The sequence below is a fragment of the Gorilla gorilla genome, chromosome 2 (assembly GCF_029281585.2).
Source record: "Gorilla gorilla gorilla isolate KB3781 chromosome 2, NHGRI_mGorGor1-v2.1_pri, whole genome shotgun sequence".
NCBI lineage: Eukaryota > Metazoa > Chordata > Mammalia > Primates > Hominidae > Gorilla > Gorilla gorilla.
The window spans coordinates 77,995,346-78,019,013 of NC_086017.1; the positions used below are offsets into that span (position 1 = coordinate 77,995,346).

General features: G+C 39.9%; 2 protein-coding genes across 3 annotated transcripts in view; both read left to right on the top strand.

The window, feature by feature from the left end:
• The window catches only part of TAFA1 (TAFA chemokine like family member 1), a 543,464-nt gene that overhangs the window by 122,622 nt on the left and 397,174 nt on the right, over window positions 1–23,668 (top strand). The gene's annotated exons all lie outside the window — the stretch shown is intronic.
• LOC101129256 (COP9 signalosome complex subunit 8-like) lies at window positions 19,116–19,906 on the top strand. The gene has a single exon (XM_055383412.2). The coding sequence runs from the start codon at window positions 19,149–19,151 to the stop codon at window positions 19,776–19,778; it is 630 nt and encodes a 209-aa protein (XP_055239387.2). The 5' UTR covers window positions 19,116–19,148; the 3' UTR covers window positions 19,779–19,906.

The following is a 23,668-nucleotide window of genomic DNA, read 5'->3' on the forward strand; positions in this document are numbered from 1 at the left end:
GGTCCTGGCAAGTATTCAGTTTTCCCCCAAAATCTTGAAGAGAAAAAGTTGGCAAATTTGTTGATTCTCTATCTTTTCAAAAATGTGTATATTCCAAACATATAAATGTTTTATAAGTCAGCTACACTCATTGATCCTGTTATGGGCCCACCCCAGGTTTGGATAATAGATGAGGGTGAACTATTTGGTACACACCTTTCAAGAGGGAGCTTATGGAAAGATGCACAGTTAACATTACATCATGGGGCAATATTTGGGCACAATAAGGGAAGCTGGTATCAGAGGCACATCATGTTAGGTGGACATTCAATTGGCCACACATTTTACTTGCAAACATAACAACACAACAGGCCTCCTAGGCTGATTTGAGAATGTGGGATGCTCTTTCAATGTGTGGACACATACCCACTTTCAGTACACAAAGGTGATCTGCATGAACTCTTCAAGGCAATGGGTTCATAATTTCATCTTTTCTAGAGGAAAAGACTTAAGGTTTGGAGCATTTAATCTGCAGAATCTGATGAACTCAAGGTTTCCAGATACTGATTGAGAACAATTGATGTTACTATGTAGCCTGAAAAGATAAAATGCATACACTAGAGCTTCACTGCCAGAACAATTAGTGGAAACTGCAAACTCATGAGTAATCTTAGCTGACTTTTCACTCAATCAGAGCACAAGCAAAATTCACCAATCCAAATTATGGAGTTCCTGAGCAAGTCTGCCTCCTCTTGGTCACTGAAAAGGAGGGGGAGGTCTGTATAGATAAACTTTAAAAAGAGAATGAGTCTTGTTTAATGACTAATAATAAAATGTTAAGGTCATTGGCAATGTGTGAGAGAGAGAAAATGGACAAAGGGCAGAATATTTTAATTAAACTATCTAAAAGAGACTAAAGTGAACAGCACTAATGACTCAACCTTGCTGCCAGTAAAGCTTTTGTCTAATATCTTGCTAGCTTTCAAGCTGTTTTTGGTTATAATATTGTAATGTTGTTTGATTATAATGTTGTATAATACATTGAGTAGGTCTTGAAGATTTTGGCTAATGGGTTTGGGTGAAACATGGCACGGCTGCTGTTGTTGTGGACAAAGGTGACAGTGATCATGATGGTAGTGGTGGTAGTGATGGTAGTAGTGGATGATGGTGGAGGTGTTGGTATTGATGGTAGTGGTGGTGGTTATGATGGTAGTGGTGGTGGTGATCTTGGTGGTGGTTATGATGGTAGTCACGCTGGTGATCTTAGTGGTGGTGGTTATGATGGTAGTGGTGTAATGATGGTAGTGGTGGTGGTGATGTTGGTGGTGGTGATGGTAATGATGGTGGTGATGATGGTAGTGCTGGTGATGATAGTGGTGGTGGTGATGATGGTAGCGATGTGGTAATGGTAGTGGTGGTGATGATGGTAGTGATGGTGATGCTGATGACAGTGGTGGTGGTGGTGTGATGATGGTAGTGGTGGTGATGCTGATGGCAGTGGTGGTGGTGGTGATGATGGTGGTGGTGGTGGTGGTGGTGATGGTAGTGGTGGTGATGCTGATGACAGTGGTGGTGGTGGTGGTGGTGATGATGGTAGCGGTGGTGATGCTGATGGCAGTGGTGATGGTGGTGGTGGTGATGCTGATGGCAGTGGTGATGATGGTGGTGGCAATGCTGATGGCAGTGGTGGTGGTGATGCTGATGGTAGTGGTGGTGGTGGTGGTGATGGTAGTGGTGGTGATGCTGATGGCAGTGGTGGTGGTGGTGGTGGTGATGATGGTAGCGGTGGTGATGGTGGTGGTGGTGATGCTGATGGCAGTGGTCGTGGTGATGCTGATGGCAGTGGTGGTGGTGGTGGTGATGGTAGTGGTGGTGATGCTGATGGCAGTGGTGGTGGTGGTGGTGATGGTAGTGGTGGTGATGCTGATGGCAGTGGTGGTGGTGGTGGTGGTGATGATGGTAGCGGTGGTGATGCTGATGGCAGTGGTGATGGTGGTGGTGATGCTGATGGCAGTGGTGGTGGTGGTGATGATGGTGGTGGTGATGCTGATGGCAGTGGTGGTGGTGGTGATGCTTATGGCACTGGTTGTGGTGGTGGTGATGCTTATGGCACTGGTAGTGGTGGTGGTGATGCTAATGGCAGTGGTGATCGTGGTGGTGATGATGATGATATTGGTAGTAATAATGATAACTAGTGTTTATTGTGGTTCGGAAGCTCTACCTCTCCTTGAGTCCTCATAAACAGTCACTGATGTAGGGTAGGTATCATTATTATCATAATTGCTATTCAGGTTTTAAAACTGAAAGAACAAGCTTATAGGGGTCACACCATTAATGATCAGTGGAGCCAAGACTCAGACTCAGGCAGGCTTTCTCCAGAGGCTACACACTTAACTCCATGTAGTCTTTGTACTAATCTAACATCCTGCATCCCATTTTAAACTCATCATGATTAGAGGCCATCCAAATTCAGTTCTAAGCAAGACCATACATCCCACTGCTAAGGGACTTTAGAGTGTGATAAATAGGAAATTGTTCACAGATCCTGAGGTTAATGGCTATGAGGCAGGACTCCAACCACAACTTTATTAGCCAGGCAACAATTTCATTAAGTAGACAAGTAACTCACAAGGGGACTATGAACAAGCTGATGTTGTGTTTTAAAGGTCAAAAACTGATTTCCTGTAGATTTAACTAAGGCAAGAATAAGGTGTGATTTTAAATCAGAAGCTTGATTTGTAGTTAGAGCAGACTTCCCCACCAAAACATGCATAACTGTTGTATCTGATTGTCTGCCAAATTGTTATGATTGGTCCTCTCTGCTCTTCTCCCCACCTGATGCAATGTGGATATGCTCTGTGGAGAGGAAATATTTGGTACTTAAAGCAGGACTCTGGGAATCATTTAGCCATCAGCAACTAAGTCCTTATGTCTCCCTGGGATTCCAATTTTTCTCTTATTACTCAGGCTCAGCGAGTTAACTCCAAACTGAGTGCTTCCAGGAAACAAAGAAGAAAGAGAGAAAAGGAAGCCTTTACTCAAAACTGATTTCTAGAACAAGGTAGTGCTCCTAGATGAAATGAAAATTTCAGCTTTTATCCTCTGTCATTTAAACTGGACTAGATGTAAAATTACCTCAGTAGGTCATTTCTCTAAAAAAAAATCCCAACTTCTACAAATGATATTATACAAAGTGACAAGCTAGTCTAAACATTTCATAGGGGCTCCCCACTTGTCAGGAGTTGGGCCAAGTACTTGACTGGTGTTGTCCCATTTAATACTCATGACAAATCTAAGGGCGAGTGGGGCAGGAGGGGGATTGTTGTCTTCTGTCTGGTACAGATAAGTTAGCCAGAAATCAGAGAGGTTAAGCAGTTTGCCTTACATCAGACAGCTGGTAAGTGGTAAAGCCAGGATGTAAACCTTGTGACTGTCTTGTCTGTTCTCCGCTGCTACTTGCGGTTCGAATTAGAATAGAAGCCACACTAGTTGAAGGAATGCTACACCCAATCCCAGCATTTAAAAAGAGCTGTATTGTATAAAGGTTAGAAGTACACTTTTTGGTTACACATCTGTTGGATGAACTACTGCAAGATACTCAATCTCTTCAAGCTCCAGTTTTCTCATCTGTTAAATGGGGATCATCATTACTACCTCACAGGTTTCTTGTGTAGGTTGAGGGAGAAAACATCTCCAAGGTGTCTTTCATAAGCATCCCTTTCCATTTTATTCTGAGACCAATGTGTTATGTCTTGGACCTAGGCAAGATGCTGGTTCCATAACATGATAATTGTTCTTCAAGCATGGATAATTGTAAGTTACATATTATAACATATTATATATATATATATATTTTCCTTGATGGAAAATTTTCAATTTTAAAATTCAAAAGCCCTTGTGAAAGATCTCCTGGTGTGTCTCAATAATAGTGTTTCTCATCTCTGTAATACAGTGTTTGACATACTGGGTTCCATGGGAATTGTAACCACATGGCCTGAAAGAAAAAAGTTCCTTCTTGAAGTAAGTTTGAGAAATATAGCAGACTTGTTTTCCTTGTTCCTTTCCTTGTTATTTTCTTATTCATTGAAGACTCTCATATATGTTAGCTCATTAAAGGCTCTGATAAGTCCTGCAATATAGAAGCCTATATGTGTCTTTGACTATAAAACACTAATTTTCACACTTCTTTGAGCAAAATTTTATACACAGGTTTCAGTTTGGAAACTGGCACAAAGCCTTAAAGGCTTTTATTTTATTTAATACTAATTAATTAACTTCCCATGACAACCCTGCCAGGAAAACAGGGCAGGCATTGCCCTGGAATGAAGAGCCCAAAGGGTATCCGTGAAGGTAAAGAATTAGTGGACAGCATTGCAGCCATTCATTTAAGAAGCTAGGGCTGGAAGAAAACTACCTAAAATTATTTTTTGAATTGCTTTTTAACATAACCCATTAACTTTTTAATTATTTAATTCCAAGAATTTTAGGCACTAGAGCAGTTTGCTACGGACATTTGGGGCAGTGGAGCCTTTGGGTAAAAGGCAAATGTGGTTCTTTCTCCAAGATACAGCTCTAACCCTTTCATTTATTTCCATTTTTGCTGCTACCACACTCAACCAAACCTCCCAGGCTTCCACAGCAGTCTCCCAATTAGTTTCCTGTTTCTCATCTAATTCCATTGAATACCATTTCTCCACCCAGTAATCAAATTACTCTCCACAGCACAGCACCGTGCTCCCTTTCTTACAACCTTCTAAAAGCTTCTCTTTTCTTAGAATAAAATGCCAAGTTTGTGCCACTGCCTGCAAAGCCCTTTCTGTCTGGTTCTTTTCCACTTCTCCAACTTTTTTCTCATCTTACGTTCCCCTCCTACTACATTCCAGTTACATTTCCCTTCCTCGAGCACATCAGACTATTTTCTGCCTCAGGACCTTTGCACCTCTGGATCCATCTGCATGAAAGCCTCCCTTCTCACCATCAATTTGTAGGAATGGCTCCTTCCCATCCTGGACACCTTTGCTCAAATATTACCTTTCCGTTAGCTACCTCCCTGTCCTCCCTGGCTAGAGTCTCCTTATCCTTTTCTAGCTCATTGCACTGTCTCTTTCCTTGTTATTTTCTTGTTCATTCATTGGTGGGTGTGTCTGTGGTCTGCCTGCCCGGTGTCAAAGACAAGCTCCACGAAAACGGGGAGCTTTTTCGACTCCACCATTTCATCCTTAGTAACTGGGTAATGCATGGCATATAGTGGGCTCTTATTAAATATTTTAGGAAATAAGCACATAAGGAATGAGTGAATTGGTGAGTTATGTTCTCCCAGAGAGATTGCCTGCACCATATATAACTAGTCATGCATGTGACCTTTGAAACCATAGCTAGTAATGGCTATTTTTTGCACTTATCAGTGACTCTATTATAATTCCTCTCAGATCCCATATTTTCCCACGATCTGGGTAATGTGTAATACCCTCTTGCCATAATCATCTCTGAACACACAGACACACACACACGCATGCGCACACACACATAAGAGGAGAGCTGGGCTCTAAGGTGCTGTCAGAGCTGTTTAAGCTGGCCAATTAGTTGGCTTTTGTTCTCCCCAGAGGGAGGAAGAGCACCGTTTAATTACCTTCAAGTATTACCCTTCCTGCATCCTTATTTTTATTTTTAGACTCCCCACTGCCATGCTTCAGCTCTTCTTCAAACTGCTACTGTCCTTACTAGTGCTGCTCCCAAGTAGATTAAGCAAAGTTTTTAGCTGTTGCTGTGAGCTCTTACATCCACAAAGAATAAGCCCAGACCTTAGCTACTGAGCAGGCAGAGTCGGATGCTCTGTGAGCCCTGCTGCAGAGGGGCTGGGCTGCATACAGCCATCAGCGTTCAAGGCTCATGCCTTACAATCACTGTAGTATCCTGGCTAGAGTTCAGCTTTTAGAGCCCAAGAGCCTCGCTGGGAATCCTGGCTCTGCCATTTAGCAGACGTAGAATGGGGTATATTGCTTAGTTTCTGTGTCTCAGCTTTTTTACCTGTGAAATAGGAATGATCATATAAACTCCCTATTTTTTTAACCTTTTTTTTATTATTATGCTTTAAGTTCTGGGATACATGTACAGAACGTGCAGGTTTGTTACATAGGTATACACGTGCCATGGTGGTTTGCTGCACTCGTCAACCCGTCATCTACATTAGGTATTCCTCCTAATGCTATCCCTCCTCTAGCCCCTCATCCCCCGGACAGACCCAAGTGTGTGATGTTCCTCTCCCTGTGTCCATGTGTTTTCATTGTTCAACTTCCACTTATGAGTGAGAACAAGTGGTGTTTGGTTTTCTGTTCCTGTGTTAGTTTGCCGAGAATGATGGTTTCCAGCTTCATCCATGTCCCTGCAAAGGACATGAACTCATCGTTTTTATGGCTGCATAGTATTCCGTGGTGTATATGTACCACATTTTCTTTATCCAGTATATCATTGATGGACATTTGGGTTGGTTCCAAGTCTTTGCTATTGTGAACAGTGCTGCAATAAACATATGTGTGCATGTGTCTTTGTAGTAGAATGATTTATAATCCTTTGAGTATACCCAGTAATGGGATTGCTGGGTCAAATGGTATTTCTGGTTCTAGATCCTTGAGGAATCACCACACTGTCTTCCACAATGGTTGAACTAATTTACACTCCCACCAACAGTGTAAAGTGTTCCTATTTCTCCACATCCTCTCCAGCATCTGTTGTTTCCTATTTCTTAATGATCACCATTCTAACTGGCGTGAGATGGTATCTCACTGTGGTTTTGATTTGCATTTCTCTAATGACCAGTGATGATGAGCTTTTTTTCATATATTTGTTGGTGGCATAAATGTCTTCTTTTGAGAAGTGTCTGTTCATATTCTTCGCCCACTTTTTGATGGGGTCATTTGTTTTTTTCTTGTAAATTTGTTTAAGTTCTTTGTAGATTCTGGATATTAGCCCTTTTTCTGATGGATAGATTAGAAAACTTTTCTCCCATTCTGTAGGTCACCTGTTCACGCTGATGATAATTTATTTTGCTGTGCAGAAGCTCTTTAGTTTAATTAGATCCCATTTGTCAATTTTAGATTTTGTTGCCATTGCTTTTGGTGTTTTAGTCTTTGCTCATGCCTATGTCCTGAATGGTATTGCCTAGGTTTTCTGCTAGGGTTTTTATAGTTTTAGGTCTCATGTGTAAGCCTTTAATCCATCTTGAGTTAATTTTTGTACAAGGTGTAAGGAAGGGGTCCAGTTTCAGTTTTCTGCATATGGCTGCCACTTTTCCCAACACCATTTATGAAACAGGGAATCCTTCCCCCTTGCTTTTTTTTTGTCAGGTTTGTCAAAGATCAGATGGTTGCAGATGTATGTTGTTAGTTCTGAGGCCTCTGTTCTGTTCCATTGGTCTATATATCTCTTTTGGTACCAGTACCATGCTGTTTTGGTTACTGTAAACTTGTAGTATAGTTTGAAGTCAGGTAGCATGATGCCTCCAGCTTTGTTCCTTTTGCTTACAATTATGTTGGCTATATGGGCTCTTTTTTGGTTCCGTATGAAATTTAAAGTAGCTTTTTCTAGTTCTGTGAAGAAAGTCAATGGTAGCTTGATGGGGATAGCATTGAATCTATACATTACTTTGGGCAGTATGGCCATTTTCACAATATTTATTCTTCTGATCCATGAACATGGAATGTTTTTCCATTTGTTTGTGTCCTGTCTTATTTCCTCGAGCAGTGGTTTGTAGTTCTACTTGAAGAGGTCCTTCACATCCCTTGTAAGTTGGATTCCTAGGTATTTTATTCTCTTTTTAGCAATTGTGAATGGGAGTTCACTCATGATTTGGCTCTCTGTTTGCCTATTATTGGTGTATAGGAATGCTTTTGGTTTTTGCACATTGATTTTGTATCCAAACCCCAAAGGCAAACAACCAAACTGCCCTCACTAACAAAAGCTTGCTAGATATTAGGGAGCATGGCAGTCCATGGATGCCAAAGTGGCAGAGGACACAGTCTTTGCCCTCAAAAACCTTAGAAACTTGCCGAGGGGACATAATATCCATATGAAAAAGGGTAGTTCTAAGTAAAGATACAATTAATTGGACAGAGAGTTAAAGAAAGAGGGACTCACAAAAGATGAAGATATTTCTGAGGTCATAATGGTCAGGACTGGACCCTTGAAAAGTGTGGGAGTTGGACTGGACCTCAGAGTAGAGATAGGATTCAGCTGAAATGACAAGTGTGATGACAACTGGAAAAAAAAAAATGAGAAAAAAAAAAACAATGATTGATTGATTGGAGTCCTTGGCTAGAGAGGAAAGCCTTCTAGAATGGCCTGTGCAAAAGGGAAGAGTGAATATGCAAAGTGGGCACAAGAGTGGAAGGGAGATTGGAGATTTGATAGTGAATGGATTCAATGTTCTGAAGGTGAACAAGGACACAGTGAGTTCTGAAAGGAAAGGAGGTTAAATCAGGAGACCAACACTCAAGTCACATTCAAATTCTTAATAGGATAAGTTTCTAAAAGTACTGCCTGCGTGTGTGTGTGTATACATATTATATATATACACGTACATATGGTTGTTTCTTTGCCAACTGTAATTATTTAAAGATCCATATAGCTCCTTTGTTAGCCACTGACATTTAGACAGAGAAATTTAATTTTGGGTTCTTGCTTTCTTCAGGTTGAGGAACGGTTGGTTCTTACTGTCAGTCAGTGTCAGTGGCCTGCTGGAATCTGTCCAGGATACGTTTTCTTATAGTTAGAATATTTAAGTTGGGTTTAGCTTTAAAAAAAGCTGACATCCAGAAAGTTAGACTTTGCTCAGTGCTTCTTCTAAAATGGCCACTGTGTCAAGTAAACAAATACCTATCAACTCCATGCTATTTGTCTGGAAAAATTCTAGATGCTGGGGAGATATTAAAAGGAAATATAAGAGATAGGGTCTCTAGCCTCCAGGAGGTTACTGTCATTGGGAAGGTAAGGACATGAATCAGTTCCCTTTTCTTTCTTATTCAAACAATATGTAAGTTTCTGTTGAAACTAGTTTTGGCTTCATTTGAAAGAAACCCCAAATAATAGTGGCTTAAATAAGATAGAAGTTAATTTTTCTTTTACATAACATGATGCTTGAACTTCAAGCACTGTCTTTAGGCATGCAAAATTTCTTAGTATGTGATTTCTATCTTCTGGCTTGCTTTGTGATTATGACTTATTGCTCATTTTTCAGCCATTGGTGGCTAGGGAGGTGGTGTTCTAGATTGGAAGAACAAGGCAGGGGGAGAAGCAAAAAGGTCTCATTTCAGCCAAGTAAGACTCTTTTAAAAAGCTTTGCTGAATTACTTACATTCCACTGGCCACACATATCTGTAAGAGAGCCTGGAAAATGCAGTTTTTTTTAACTGGGCACGTTGCCACCTGTTAGTAAAGAGAAGGGAAAATCGATTTCGGGTAGTCATCAAACAACATCTACTGTAATACATCTCCAGGGTAGCTAGCTCTGGCCAAACAAAGCCTATAATTTCTTCTTTGACATTGTCCCAGGACTCAGTGGTAGGGCAGGCACATGCTTTGCATATCTGAGATCCTGCATTTGAATTTGGGAATTTCCTGATTTCCAGGCAGCATGGAAAAAGAAGCACACACTCTAGAGTCTACAAGACCCAGGTTCAAACCCCCAGGTTGGCTCTAGCACAATAGAATTAACTTGACAAGTTGCATAGCAGCTCCAAGCCTCTATTTTCTTGCTTGTAAACCACCATCTCATAGAGTTGCTTTGAGGATTAACGAAAATACCTAGCCTTGTGCTTGTAATACAATAGATGCTTAAGAAATATCAGTGGTATTTTTTGTATGCTCAAAGTTGGAAGTTGATCCTTTAAGGATTAAACCATTTTGGCTTTCTGAACAGCAGTTTGTTTAAACAGCTGTTACTGAATGACAATAGCCATTTTTTCATTTCTTTTAATTTATCAAAATTTCCCTTTTTCTTTTACATTTAAACAATGGTAGATATGATGCCAGATGTATGTTTCACACACATTTGGGGGGAGGTGAATCTTATGTGCATATAAATGTATTTCTTTTCATTAAAACCGGGGAAATTTTGCTGAAGTCTAATGAACAAGCCTAAATTTACTTACATATTCTTAAATAGTTCTCAGCCAGCAGAGAAAAACAGATTGAATTTCAGAAAGATTGACTTGCACATATTCTTCTGATTTTGACTCATAGCTCATTTCAAGAATGAGGGCAAATAGAATAGTTTTCTTTTTATCAGTCAATTACCAGTCAAAATTCTTCTGATTTTGACTGATAGCCTAGTTTCAAGAATGAGGGCAAACTAAGGCAACACATGATAGACCTATATTTCCTTCACACTGGCAGAGGTCAGGAGTCAGAATTCTATAAGTTTAAACCAATATAAGCAACCCGAAAACAGAAATGCTATATAGGAGGAGGAAAGGCTTTCAACAAAGCATTGTCATTAGGGTTCGGTTAAATATGGCACCCTGTGCATGCATTTGAAATATACATTGACTTAAATGCAAATAGTCAGGCTGAAGCTCTGCTGTAAAGTAAAGGTACACCCACAAAAGGACAGAGCCTTTTCTGGAGACCAGCAGAAATGTGGTTGTATTTATATTAGTGGGGACAGAAATTATGATCGCTCTGGGGCCGCTGCAGCCTTTCTGCTGACAAGTTGCATGCCACTGTTCCGTAGTGACTGTTCTTTACCTGGAAAGGCTTCTCCATGGCAACCCCTTCACAGGGCGCACTCGTTGCTTCTCTCTTTTTAAAATGAACACATTGGGAAGGAAGTGGAATATGTGTGTTTGAGTTCCTAAATGGAAAAAGGGAGGGAGTAACAGACACCAGGGAAAGCGCAGAAGATTTTTTTTTCCTTTTGCTTAATTTACCTCCTACTTCCATGGATATGGGTCAAAAAGAAGTGATTAAAATTCACTCTGTGCATTGGATTCTCTCTTCCATCAGTGTACATCTTGGAGAGACATGGTTTGGATCAATTAATCTGTATTGCAGTTGATACCAAGTTTTAGCCCAGTGGTTTGCTGCAATTTCAAAGGATACTTCAGTGTTCTTTTTACCTATTCATTAAGGACTGTCATCAGCCACTCAGACCCAAAGGATTTGGCTGAGGGAAAAATCTCAGAATAATTTTTCAAGAATATAAGTTTTTAAAAGAGAAGACTGAAAGCACCAGAATGATTTTCCTATTATGTCTGAGGAATATTGTTTTCTAAACTCTTTGCTCAAGATCCAGAAATAGGAGTACTTTATGGGAAAAATCTCTCTCCTGTTCTCACGGAATAAGTTAAGAGACTCCTCTAAACAGAAAAACAAAGCAAAACAAAAAAACCTCAAGCATTCAGTCACTTCAAACTATTTCATATAGATGTCCTGCTTTTTTTTTCTTTTCGTTCCCAAAGGTTCTATTTTTTGTTGTTCTTTCAATTTTATAATTAAAGAGCAAGCCTTGACAAGTGTTGACCTCCCTTCAATGTTTTGGCTTTCTTAAATAATTTATCCCATTGGATTATATTCAGAAAATGAGAGTTTGTCTTTAAGCTGAGAAAGTATGTTCTAAATTGCAGCATACCTGTGAGTAACAGCAGCAGTAAGAAGTGGGACCGTGCAATACTGCATGATAGAAAGTTCTAGAAACTTGATAGGTTCCTGGAGTACAGAAAACACAAATGAAACTAAGACTAGTAAATGTATAGATGCAGAGGTTTTCCCACTCTGAAATCTTACCTCTAGGTTTGAGTGAAGTAGAAACAGATGAAAGGAAAGATGCCTATCACACAAGTCATTGCCTTCATGTGGACGTCCTTTGAACCTGTGGTAGTGTTGGTCAGCTGTGGCCAGAAAGTGAACCATAAACAGTAAATCACAAGAGGCCTGTAAGGAAAGGCCCAAATAGGTCATCTTCACATCTGGCTGGCACTTAAACTTGATCTTTTCCCCATAAAAACTGTTGAGAGAAAAATAGCAATGTTATGCTAGTAGCCCTAAAGCACTAAAGATGTCCAGATCCATGCCTTGCTACTCCACAGTTACCTTTATGAAAAGTATTTTCTTATAGCCGAATATCCCAATTCTTTGTTACTACACATGACTAATCTTCGCTACTATTAAAAAAAAAAAAGTGGATTCAATGAGTAGATATTTACTTCCCGAAAATTAGGGCAAAGAATTTGAAAACGCCTAGTGGAATATATTTGTATATACCTAAGGTGAGAAAGCAGCCCATTAGGTCTCTTCCTACTTAACAATCATTGAGAGTTTCATAGTAGAGACATTTGCTGCTCAGTGAATATCCATGTTTTCCCCCATATTCTTCAGCCTCTCTGGAGTTGAGCAGAGCCATGTGATAAGAAGTGGCCAAGAGTAGAACTGATGTGCTATTTGTAGGCTGAAGCATTTAAGAGCTAGTGCAAGATCCCTTCAGATTTTAGGTGCCTCACCACGAGAAACATGTTGACATGGTGGAGCAACAAGGTAAAAGTCACCAGGAGCACTGCAATGAATACAGAGCTCTAGGAAAGTAACATATTGTACATCGGGTTTTGTGGCTTATGTTTAGTCAAAGATTCTGGGATTGTCTGTTACCACAGCACAGCTTCTTCTATCCTGACTAATAAACACGAAATGTTTGTTATCAAGGCTGATTTTCTTTAGCCATTTTGTTTAGTTTATGTAAAAGGTGGTGGAGCAATTTTTAAAACTGTGAGCTTTGGAATTAAGCAGAGATGGATTAGAATCCTAACTCCACCACTTACGAGCTGATGGAACATGAGACAAGTTATTTACTATCTTGGCCTCTGTTTCCTCATGTATAAGATGGAAACTCCGTCTACATGAGCAGTTTATATAAAATAACTAGTATAAAGCACTTAGCACAGAACTGAGCACATGGTGTGTATTCACTAATACTGGAAGTTGCCCTTGATGTTTGCTACTATTGATAGTTGGTTTTCATAACAGTAAGGTTGCCTTTAGTAAGGGACTAAATCATTACAAGTCTTTTCAGGGTAGAGTTAGGATATGTTTGACATTACTGGAAGTTGCCAGGAGTAGTGAAACTGAGGCTCTATAGGCCTCTGTCAAAGGGAGCAACTAAGAATGAACCAGCATATTGACAGTTCCTCTGCTTCGTTAATTACTGCCCTTGAGTGTGACCATGTAGAAACAGGCAGATTGTTTTTGTCCTATATCTTAGATGTGCCTTTGGAATTCTGGAAACACCAACATACTCTAATTAAGAAAATTCCATTAGGAAATGAATTTCTACTGCATTGTTATATCCATCATTATATACATAATATTTATTTATGTTATCTCTTGCAAACATTGACATACCAAATATCAGATCAATTAACTTTAGAAAGTAATTGTGTATTTAAATAGCAGTAAGAGGAGAAATACACACCACTGGAAGTTAGAGTTGGGAATAGGTTCCGTAGAGTGAACACTGTTTCAATAATATGTAGGAATGAATAATTCCCCACCTAACACCAATGTAATAATGTCTGTAAGCATTGCTTTTCTCTGTATAATTTGCCAAGAATTCAATGGAAAACAAGTAACATTATGGGGAAATATTGATTCACTTTGGGCACAGTGGGTCTTGTTATAATAAAGAAAGAGTCTGTGGCCATTTCTTTCCTTATTCTCTTCTTAAAAAAAAGAAGTAAATATATGGAATTGCTAATTATAATTGGGACACTTAGATTGCTTCCTTTTATAGAATGAACTAGGAGATTTCTTGGGCCTCAGCAATTTTTTCATGACTTGAATACCCTAAGGGCATGAAAAAGTTAAGATCATGTAATTATGCCAGCTTTAGTTTTTGCATTTTGATTAAGCCTTGAGTTTGTTACAGGAATCCCAAGCAATCAATAACAAGCCTCATCTTACTTATCTGAACTCATCTCCTGCTCTATTTCAACCCATGTCAATGTGGGAAACTGAGAATACAGTGGTTAAGAGTATAAGTTGTTTATTATTGGCTGGCTCTATGGCTTACTAGCTGTATGTGATATTGGGTAATGTCAAAGAACCTGTTTTGTTATCGGCAAAATGGAGATAATAATAGTACCTCATGGAGTGGTTGTTAAGACTAAATGAAATACTGGAGTGAGATTCTAAATATGTCAATAAATAGTAGATGTCACCCAAGTTGGCTTTCCTGTGGTTCGATGCAAGTTTCACTCTTGCATCTCAAACTGCAGTGAAGAATACATAGTGGGTTAATTGAGGTGGCCTCAGTTAATATGAGGTTTTAGCCTGTCATATCATCTATTCACAGCCTACGTGGGAGGGTAATTTGGTGACAACAGCACTTGACGTTGGTTATCAAAGTTGATTCAGAAAATACAGCAGGCTTTGGGGCCAATGCCTTTCTTCACTTACTGCATATAAAGGTGATCTGCTCCCAAAACTCCGAAGGAAGAAGCTTGGGCAGTTTTTCAGAGGTGGCTGAGTATGATGCTCTCTTACTAGAATCTGAAAACAAACCTCCTCCTCTGGAAAGATTAAGCTACTGCATTTTCCAATGAGGAATCATACGTTTTCCTCCTCAGTCATCTTGGATGATATCCTCTACATTTGGACTATACGTTTCTAAAAGAGGAAGTGCATGTATTACCAACTCTTCTCCCAGTGCAAACATTTTTTGAGTGCCTACCCTGCATGAGTCCTGGGCTGAGCACTTTCCTGCCACTTACTTGACTTCCAACTTTGGTCAAGTTCCTAAACTTCTTGTGCCACCATTTGTAAAATGAAGGTAATGATGGCTACCTCATGGAGTTGGGTATGAGAATTCAGTGCATTAAAGCACATAAAGCACTAAGACTAGGACACATTGAAGGTGCTCAGTGGCAATAGTCAGTATTAACCTTGTCTCTAATTTATAGAAGAGCAAATGGTCTCATGGGAGTTGAATAATTTGCCCAGGGCTTTACAGCCCACTATACCTACCTTCAAAATCTTGGCATTTAGCCCCTTTACTGCCCTGCTGCTTCCTATCATTCACTCTATACAACTAAGAATCCCAGGTGCTCTGCTGTCTTTAAAACCATGTATAATTTGTTAAAGTGACTTCAATGAGCTTAAAAAGAAACGTACCAAACCTGAGTTAGAGAACGACATGGCAGAAATTTTCTAGAATGAATACAAATTTCTGCTTGCCTATGAGGTTGTCAGACTGAATTTATACTTAAAGTACTGTACCTAAGCTAGTCTCCCCTTCTGGCATTAATAACCTCAGCTCTTTGGAGTCTAAGAATAACCAAACAGGTGCCACGGGTCAATGGTGGACAGCAGCTTGTGAGAATCTACTTTTCTCATGTAGTCAAACTGCTGCACAAGAAATAAGCAACATTTATGTGGCCCCTATGTCTAAGGTGGACACTTCTTTAATGAGATGTATATACCTCACAAGAATCTCCTTTCAGCCCAGCTATACATAATATACTCACAGTTCCAGGCCTTGTTCGCCTCAATTCCATAATCATCCTCATTATATGACAGGAGAGAAAGAAGTAGACAAACCCTTTATTAAGAGAGAGAACTCAGGTCGTCAGCAAGTGCAGTGGATGCTTCTGTTTTTGCCTAACTGACTTCTGTCTCTCCTTTTATTGATAACTCCTCTGCCCTTACAATCTACCCAGTTCTGGTGGGATGCCCACGGCCCAACTAGACACACGACCTAGGCCTGATCAAATCAGACTAAATCCTAATACCTATACCAGAGTTATTGAGAAAGATAAGTTTTGGTCTGCTGCCCTTGACAGTGAAAGGATGTAGGCTTGGAGCTCCTCAGGGCCACTGCTTCAGGGAACCTTGCTGACAGTGAAGCCAACACAGAAGAAAGCAAGGCCAAACACTGAAAGAGATAGAGTCCTGATTCTTCCTTTTGAATAATTGGATACCACCTGGCTTGAAGCTTTCCACTGTGCTTCTCATCTCTGATGAGGGTTGACAGGTGTCTTCCTATTTATTCCTTAAGGCAGCTTTGATTGACTTCAGTCATCTGCCACTGAAAAGAACCAGTTCAGCAAATTTTATCCTCATTCTAAGATGTTCTCCCTCCCAGGTCACTTTTAGCTTCTTGTGAGCACTTGGCATGTTGTGAATCTCCATCAGTAATCTCTGAAGAATCTGAAGTTACCAAACTCCTTGACTTTTGGTTTCTGCCCTTTTACCTCTAGCTTAGCGGAGTTACCTAGATCCCACATGGCATATTGGGGAAAGATAAAAAAGAATAGAGATTATCTCCAGGGTAGTTTTGTTCCATACATGAGGAAATGCTAATAACTAATGAAAAAAATTGCTTTGTTTCTCATTCAAGCTTCTCTAAATATCCAAAGGAAAATGTTAATATAAATCTCTATTGCATATGGGAAAAGTGAAACTTGGAGAAGTTAAAGTGCCCAAGATCACACAGTTAGTAGCTGGTATAACTAGGATTCAAAACCATGCGTCTTATTTGCATGTGATGGAAAGGCAAGCTGGGAACCTGCAACCTTCTGCATTTGAGGACGCCTTTCATCCAAACCCCCTGTGCTTTAGTGTGGCGCCCAGAGCTCCTCCTTCAATTCTGTTTCCATGGTGCACTGTGCATGTGCAGTCCTTGAACGTTCTTGCATTTGCTGGGGGTGGGAAGCCTTTCTCTAGATCTCAGCTTCAGATGCTGCCCACCCAGCCATCTGTGGCAACAGATTTGTGTGTTATCAATTAAAGTCTAAAGGAAGTTGGCAAAACCTCCTACTCTAACAGGGTGGGCTAAAGAAGTTCCTGTTAAAACAGAAATGGATTGTGTCTATGATAGTGGTAGTTGGTAGCTTTCCAAGAGCACTTTAAATACACCCCATGCCTTGAATTGCTCAGCTCTGAATCTCTAAGATATTCCTCTCAGAGGCAGCTCATTTCCATGGAGTGGACCGGTGCATAATTAAACAGGGTTGCCCTTCTGGAAAGCAAAGCAACATTCACAATTTGGAGAATCTGCTCCTGTGATTTTCACTTTGCGACTCACGTGGGAAATCGTTATTTATTTATTTTTTTAGTGTACAAAATTTTCATATATGTAACATGTCGTGCCCCACTTACAGTCACAAAAACTTCTTGGTTTCAATTGCTCTGGAAGACTCTTTAAGATGCCTCACCTAGGGAACTCCAAAATATCAAGTACACAAAATGGCCTTTAAGTTCAAGACAGAAAATCTCAAGTACATATTCCTTATTTAGTGAAAATCCATCTTGCTATTTTTACATAACTAGATGACTTAAAGTTTTAGATAGAGAAATATAAAACATTTTAAATACCCACTATGTGCTATTCCCTGTGGTAGGTCCTGGAAGAATAGAGATTAACCATATATACTTTCTACCCTCATGGCACTTACTGTCTAATAGCTAAGTAGGGATTTATGACAGTCGGGCCACACATACAAAAAATGGGTACTACATTGGCTTATGAAGAATTATGATTCTGAATCATAAGCAATTTAGTCCCATTACAGGATAGGCCCTTGTATTCTTAAACATCACATTATCCATCCTTCTACTAACACTCTGACAGCAATATACAAAGCACAATCGTCTCCCTTTCTCTCTTTTGCAAAATTTATCAACTTCAGCATATTTACTTTGGGGCCAGATAATTCCTTGTCGTGGGGACTGTTGTGTCCATTGTAGGGTTCTTAACATCATACTTGGCCTCAACCTACCAGATGCCAGTTATGACATCCCCAGTTATGACAACCAGAAGAGTCTTCGGACATGGCCAAGTGTTCCTTGGGTGGGGAAGAGAGTGGGAAAAATAACCCCTGGTTGAGAGCCACTGAGCCAAACCAAGAGTAACAGTAGTTGTTTTACAGATTCCCTAAAATAGAATGAATCTTGTTTTAAATTAATAGAGAAAGATGAGTCATTCCTGGAGACAAAGGAATGCACTAAATGACCTCCTAAGATCCCTGCCGATCCTAGAATTCCAGGGTACTTTTACCCATAACCTAGTTTGGTTCCTCTGTGTCCCTGTCCCTGTGGACCCTCATGACTGTGCCTGACAGGCAGCTGCATATCCAACATGCCCTTTATGTCAGCAGGAACCCTGGAGCAGTCTTTTTTTTTTTTCTTTCTTTTTTAAAGTACTTTTTGAGAAAACTTGGCAGAAACATTCTTTTTGAAAGAGGAAAAAAAGAAAACCCAAAAAACAAATTTAAGGGCTGTGGGAAAATAACTTTCTGTGCTCCTAGGTACCAGAACCGACCATTTGTTAGTATCGAGCGTCTGCTAAAGTGTGAAAAATTCTTGGAAGGCATTTTCTAAATTTTGTTATTGTTGTTTTATCCATTTATTTCTAGGAGCCCTTTCCTTTGCTGTATGTTGCCTGTCCATGTTGGGCTGGCCAACTGAGGTATGCACTGTCTTTTATTTTGAAGAACATACTATTTATCTGATGGTTGGGAAGGTGGCCGTACTGAAGTATAAGGAGCCCAGCATTTGAATGTTTTAAGACCTGACTTTTAATCTTATGACCATCACTTCCTGACTTTGAGATCTCAGGACTTCTGTGCTTTAATTCGTACTTAAAAAATGTGGATGGTAAAACTCTCCACTGAACAGCTGTGGGGACAAAACAAGATGGTAGCTATTTGTAGATTTCAAAATTGCTATGAAAATTATTTGTTAATATGATTGGACATTGTAATCATGTGGCAAATATTTGTTTCCCCATTGGCTACTTATGTAGAGTTTATTTAAAATTAGGCAAAACTAAGAATATGTTTCCTGGCCACACCTTTTATATCAATCTCTCTTCAAATGCGATTCCTGGACTCTTCTTTAATTTCCCACTTCAATAGTCCATCTTACAATTTTTTAACCTAGTTTTTCTGTAGTAAAAGTGCAGTTTTCAGAGTTCAACTTAGGGTCAAATCCCAGCTTCTGCTTCTTTTAACTCCAAACTCTTTGACTTTTAACCTGAGCACAATGTCTTTTACATTTACATTCCATTTCCTCATCAAAAAATTGGGGATAGTAATAGGTCATATCTTAGAGAGTTGTTGTGATGATAATATAAAATAATGACTATAAAGTGGCATCAAGATGCCTAGGCCCGGAGACCGGCTGTGAAGATGCCAGTGGCGGTGATGGCAGAAAGCACCTTTAGTTTCAAAAAGTTGCTGGATCAGTGCGAGAACCAGGAGCTCGAGGCCCCTGGAGGAATTGCTACACCCCCAGTGTATGGTCAGCGTCTAGCTTTATGTTTGCTCCATAATGACATGAATAATGCAAGATATCTTTGGAAAAGAATACCACCTGCTACAAAATCTGCAAATTCTGAACTTGGGGGAATTTGGTCAGTAGGACGAAGAATCTGGCAGAGAGATTTCCCTGGGATCGATACAACCATCAACGCTCACCAGTGGTCTGAGACAGTCCAGCCAATTATGGAAGCACTTAGAGATGCAACAAGGAGACACGCCTTTGCCCTGGTCTCTCAAGCATATACTTCAATCATCACTGATGATTTTGCAGCTTTTGTTGGACTTCCTATAGAAGAGGCTGTGAAAGGCTTATTAGAACAAGGATGGCAAGTTGATTCCACCACAAGAATGGTTCTGCCCAGAAAGCCAGTTGCAGGGGCCCTGGATATTTCCTTTAACAAGTTTATTCCCTTATCAGAGCCTGCTCCACTTCCCCCAATACCCAATGAACAGCAGTTAGCCAGACTGACGGATTATGTGGCTTTCCTTGAAAACTGATTTATCACTCTGAGTTCAAGATTCATCTTCAGGATCCTGTATACTGACAAATATAGAAATGTAAAGTTTGTATTTTCAATTTATTGGATGGCTTAAGCACCTCAGCATTCCTTACTATGTGATAAAATACATATAGAATAAAAAGAAAAAAGATGCCTAGGCCCTATGAAGTACACAAAAAGTATTAACTTGTACTGATAAAGCTGAATTCATTAAAGCTCCTGGACAAAATTGACGTAAAAAGCCTTCATCTTTCAAAGGGTATAGCCTCCATTTTGAAACAATTTCTTTGGTTTACACAACCCGGGGGACATGGTCCACCTCATGTTCTCTATCACTGCCCTCCCTGTCCCTCAAGCTTGTGCAACCACAACCCTGGATTTTATCAGTTTTTTCCATAGAATGTTAAAGATTTTCTACAGAAGGAACCTCTGTTGATACATTGGTAGAAGTTTCCTCAAAGTCAGAATGATGGAACTTTGGAAGAGCTTGAGAAAAACTGGGGTATTAGAGCACTGCTTCTTAAACTTTAACATGCGTATGACTGCCTTGGAATCCTGTCAAAATGCAGATTCTGGTTGAGTGGGTCTAAGATGGGGGACCCTGAGATTCTGCCATTCCTAACAAGCTCTCAGGGGTTCTGTTGAGGCTGGCGTAGGGACCACACTTTGTGTAGCAAGGTGTAGATGAGGAAGTTTGTCTTTATCTCATCTATCTTTAGATGCCGTCTTTCTCCTTAAGAGGTGCCTTTGACTCTTGATAAAGCTTAGATCCCACCAAAACATTCCTCCTCCTCTCCCAGCGTTCAGAGGCTAGTGTGGAACAAGAATCTCAGGAGATGTTCAACACCCAAAGGACTGTGGAATAAAAATAAGTTTGCCAAACACCATAAACCATAGTTCCCCATCTTGGAGACCCACATAATGCATGGATGTATTAAAGGCTCTGAAAAGTCCTGCTATTTTTTAAAAAACATGTTTCTTATGGTTTACTCTAGATTTCCCCTATAAGTAATCTACAAATATCTTAAGACTAGATCAGAATCTCATGGGTGGAACCCAGATTTCTGTAGTTCTTTAACTCTCCCCGGGTGATCCCAATTTATAACTGAGGTTGAGAGGTCTGCCAGGGTAAGCATAGGAAATTCTAACAGAACACACTTGGGGAAAATCCTACAGCTAAAATAGCTCATCTAATAACATTGTTTATTAGATGCTAAAGGTGATAATTTCTGAAGTGGTAAGCCTACATTTATACAACAGATTTGTTATTTGAAAAGACTTAAATGGCTTAAATCGGCTGGAAATTTGGAGATGCTGGAGCTGATAGATTTAGTGGAAAGAGAGAATAAGGACTTTAAAATACCTCTTGTGTGTGTATATATATGTGTGTGTGTGTGTGTGTGTGTGTGTGTATGTATATATATTCTATATATAATGATGTGTTGACATCTTAAAAAGAAACAAAAACTTTCTAGTTGGGGAGAGACTGCCTGTCCTAGAGATAATTGGTTCTTAGTGGACTCAGCCAGGAGCATACCCTTGTTATGGAAACTAAGTAATCCTGAGCCATACCTCCTTAACCTGGCCCATATACCCAGAAGGCAACACTCCTCTGCTTTAACCACTCCAGGGCCAGGTATCAGGCAACTAGGAGCCACTCTTATAGTTTAGAGCCAGCCAAATTATCCAAAAGAGTTGATCTTCAATAGTTTACCCACCCCTGCCTTTCCCAATAAAACTCCAAAAAAGGCTGCAAAATATCCCCACCTCCCAACTTTCTGCTCCTGCCTCTGCCTCTTGTCCAGCCTAGTGTCTCTCCCATGTGGCCTCATGCAACATGCCATGCCTTCAATCTCTAGGGCCTCTTAATATGTTAAGCTTGCTTTCCTGAGCCTCCCCTGTCTCCTCTAGTGGCCCCACCTGATTGACCGTCACATGAAAGAATATGAAACACTCCTCAAAACCACCCATGGCATTGAATGCATGTCTCTATCTGTGTCTACCACAGGCTCCAACCAGAGACAATTTTCTTGAAACACTTGAAAGATTTGAAGGCAAAACATTTTTTTTTGTAGCTCTATTGAACATGAATTCCATCCCTGGCTCTTTCTTCCGCTTAATGATAGGCTTTGAGCAAAGACATTGAACTTCTCTAGATTTCCTGATCCTTGTGTATAAAACAGGGCTCACACCTGCCCTGCCTACCTTTCAGACTTATTGTAAGCATTAAATGTGGCAGAGAAAACACACTTGGTAAAATGATGTGCCAAACACATATAAAATATAACATTATCTTTATTGTTGTGAGAGAAAAATGTTGCCTCAATTTCTGAGAAATAAATCAATTGTTTGGTGCCTTTGATTATATGCTACAGAAATTTGAGAAAAAGCAGGACTCTGCTTCTGCCAATGTTCTTGTCTTTGACCTCTGCTCAGAGTCTCAGTGCTAATTGGTTCTGTGTAGAAGAGGCAGGAGAAACTTTGTTACCTAGTTTGTCTAATTAATAGCCACAGATCAATTTGCTTGTCATTTTTTCTCTCATAGATTACTTGTTGTTTTTTGACTAATGGGTCCTATCTGAAGATGGCTACATATTGTGCCACAAATTTATCCTACCACTGGTAAACATATGACCTTTTGAGCTATTTGACGTAGCATAGCAGTCTGTATTTTGCAAGAAGCCTTATGTATTTAACCTCCTTCTCTCATATCATTTTGCATGAATGTATTCTGCCTGCAGAGGCCCTTATAAATGGGCAATAAGCTTTGACATGTGTTCAGATCAGTTTGGCTCAGAAAGTTTATTTTAAATTTACTATACATTTTCATTGTCTTGTCTTCCAAAATTTCAGTGATGGTAATTGTAACAGTTAACACCAGGCCCTTGATCTCATCTGTGCAATGACAGGTGTTTGAGAAAGTTCGTTCTGGGGAATGTCAGAGAGAATTCAGAAAAGCGTTTGGCCTGTGTCTCTGTAGCTTCTCAGCGCTGTCTCTGTCACATTCCATGCTGTGTTCAGCCTTCCTCCCAACTCCGGCAGCTTTCCAAAGCAGCCTCCTGATTCATCCTCATCAAGCAGCAGAGAAGCCCAGGTGCAGCTCTGCTCAGCCTTCTTTGGGGAGGCAGAGCTAAGGGTTATCCCTCCAAGGCACAGGACATCCCTTCATACAGGGATTTTTTATCAAGATTAAATTTATTCAAGTACAAGATGCTTTGTAAAAATCCAGTCTCCAATAATATCTACATCACTCTGAAATGGAATATAGAATAACAAAATGAATTTCTTTTTCAAAGAAGTGATAAGCCTGCCTTGGAATGTATACATAAAAGAAATTTTTAAATGATTAGCAATATTATTTTATTCTGCCTATTTGAGATACAACTGCTGCTATTATTATGTCTACTACTGACTGTAATACTGAGTGTGCCTGGAAGTAAGTTAAGCTGTTTGCACGCATTATCTCATTCCATCCTCCTGATGACCATATGTAGTAAGCAACGTTTTTTACCCTCAACTTATGGTTAAGAAAACTGAAGCTTGGAGATATTAATAGTTAAATTTTCCCTAAGTGCTTACTTGGGGTGAGCCATTACACTAGTCACTTTATGTGTATGAGGTCAATTAGTCTTAATTAACTAAAGTAAATATAGAAACTCTGTTAGTCACTAAGGCTATCCCATTTCACAGATAAATAAATTGAAATGAAGGCATAAGGTCTGTCTTAGTCTATTTTGTGTTGCTATAAAAGAATACCCGAGACTGGGCAATTTATAAAGAAAAAAAGCTTATTTGGCTCACAGTTCTGCAGAATGTACAAGAAGCATGGCACCAACATCTGCTTCTGATGAGGGTCTCAAGGAGCTTCCACTCATGGCTGAAGACAAA

Excerpts from the sequence above, each read along its gene's own strand:
- LOC101129256 (XM_055383412.2), top strand. The coding sequence starts at position 19,149 with ATGCCAGTGGCGGTGATGGCAGAAAGCACCTTTAGTTTCAAAAAGTTG.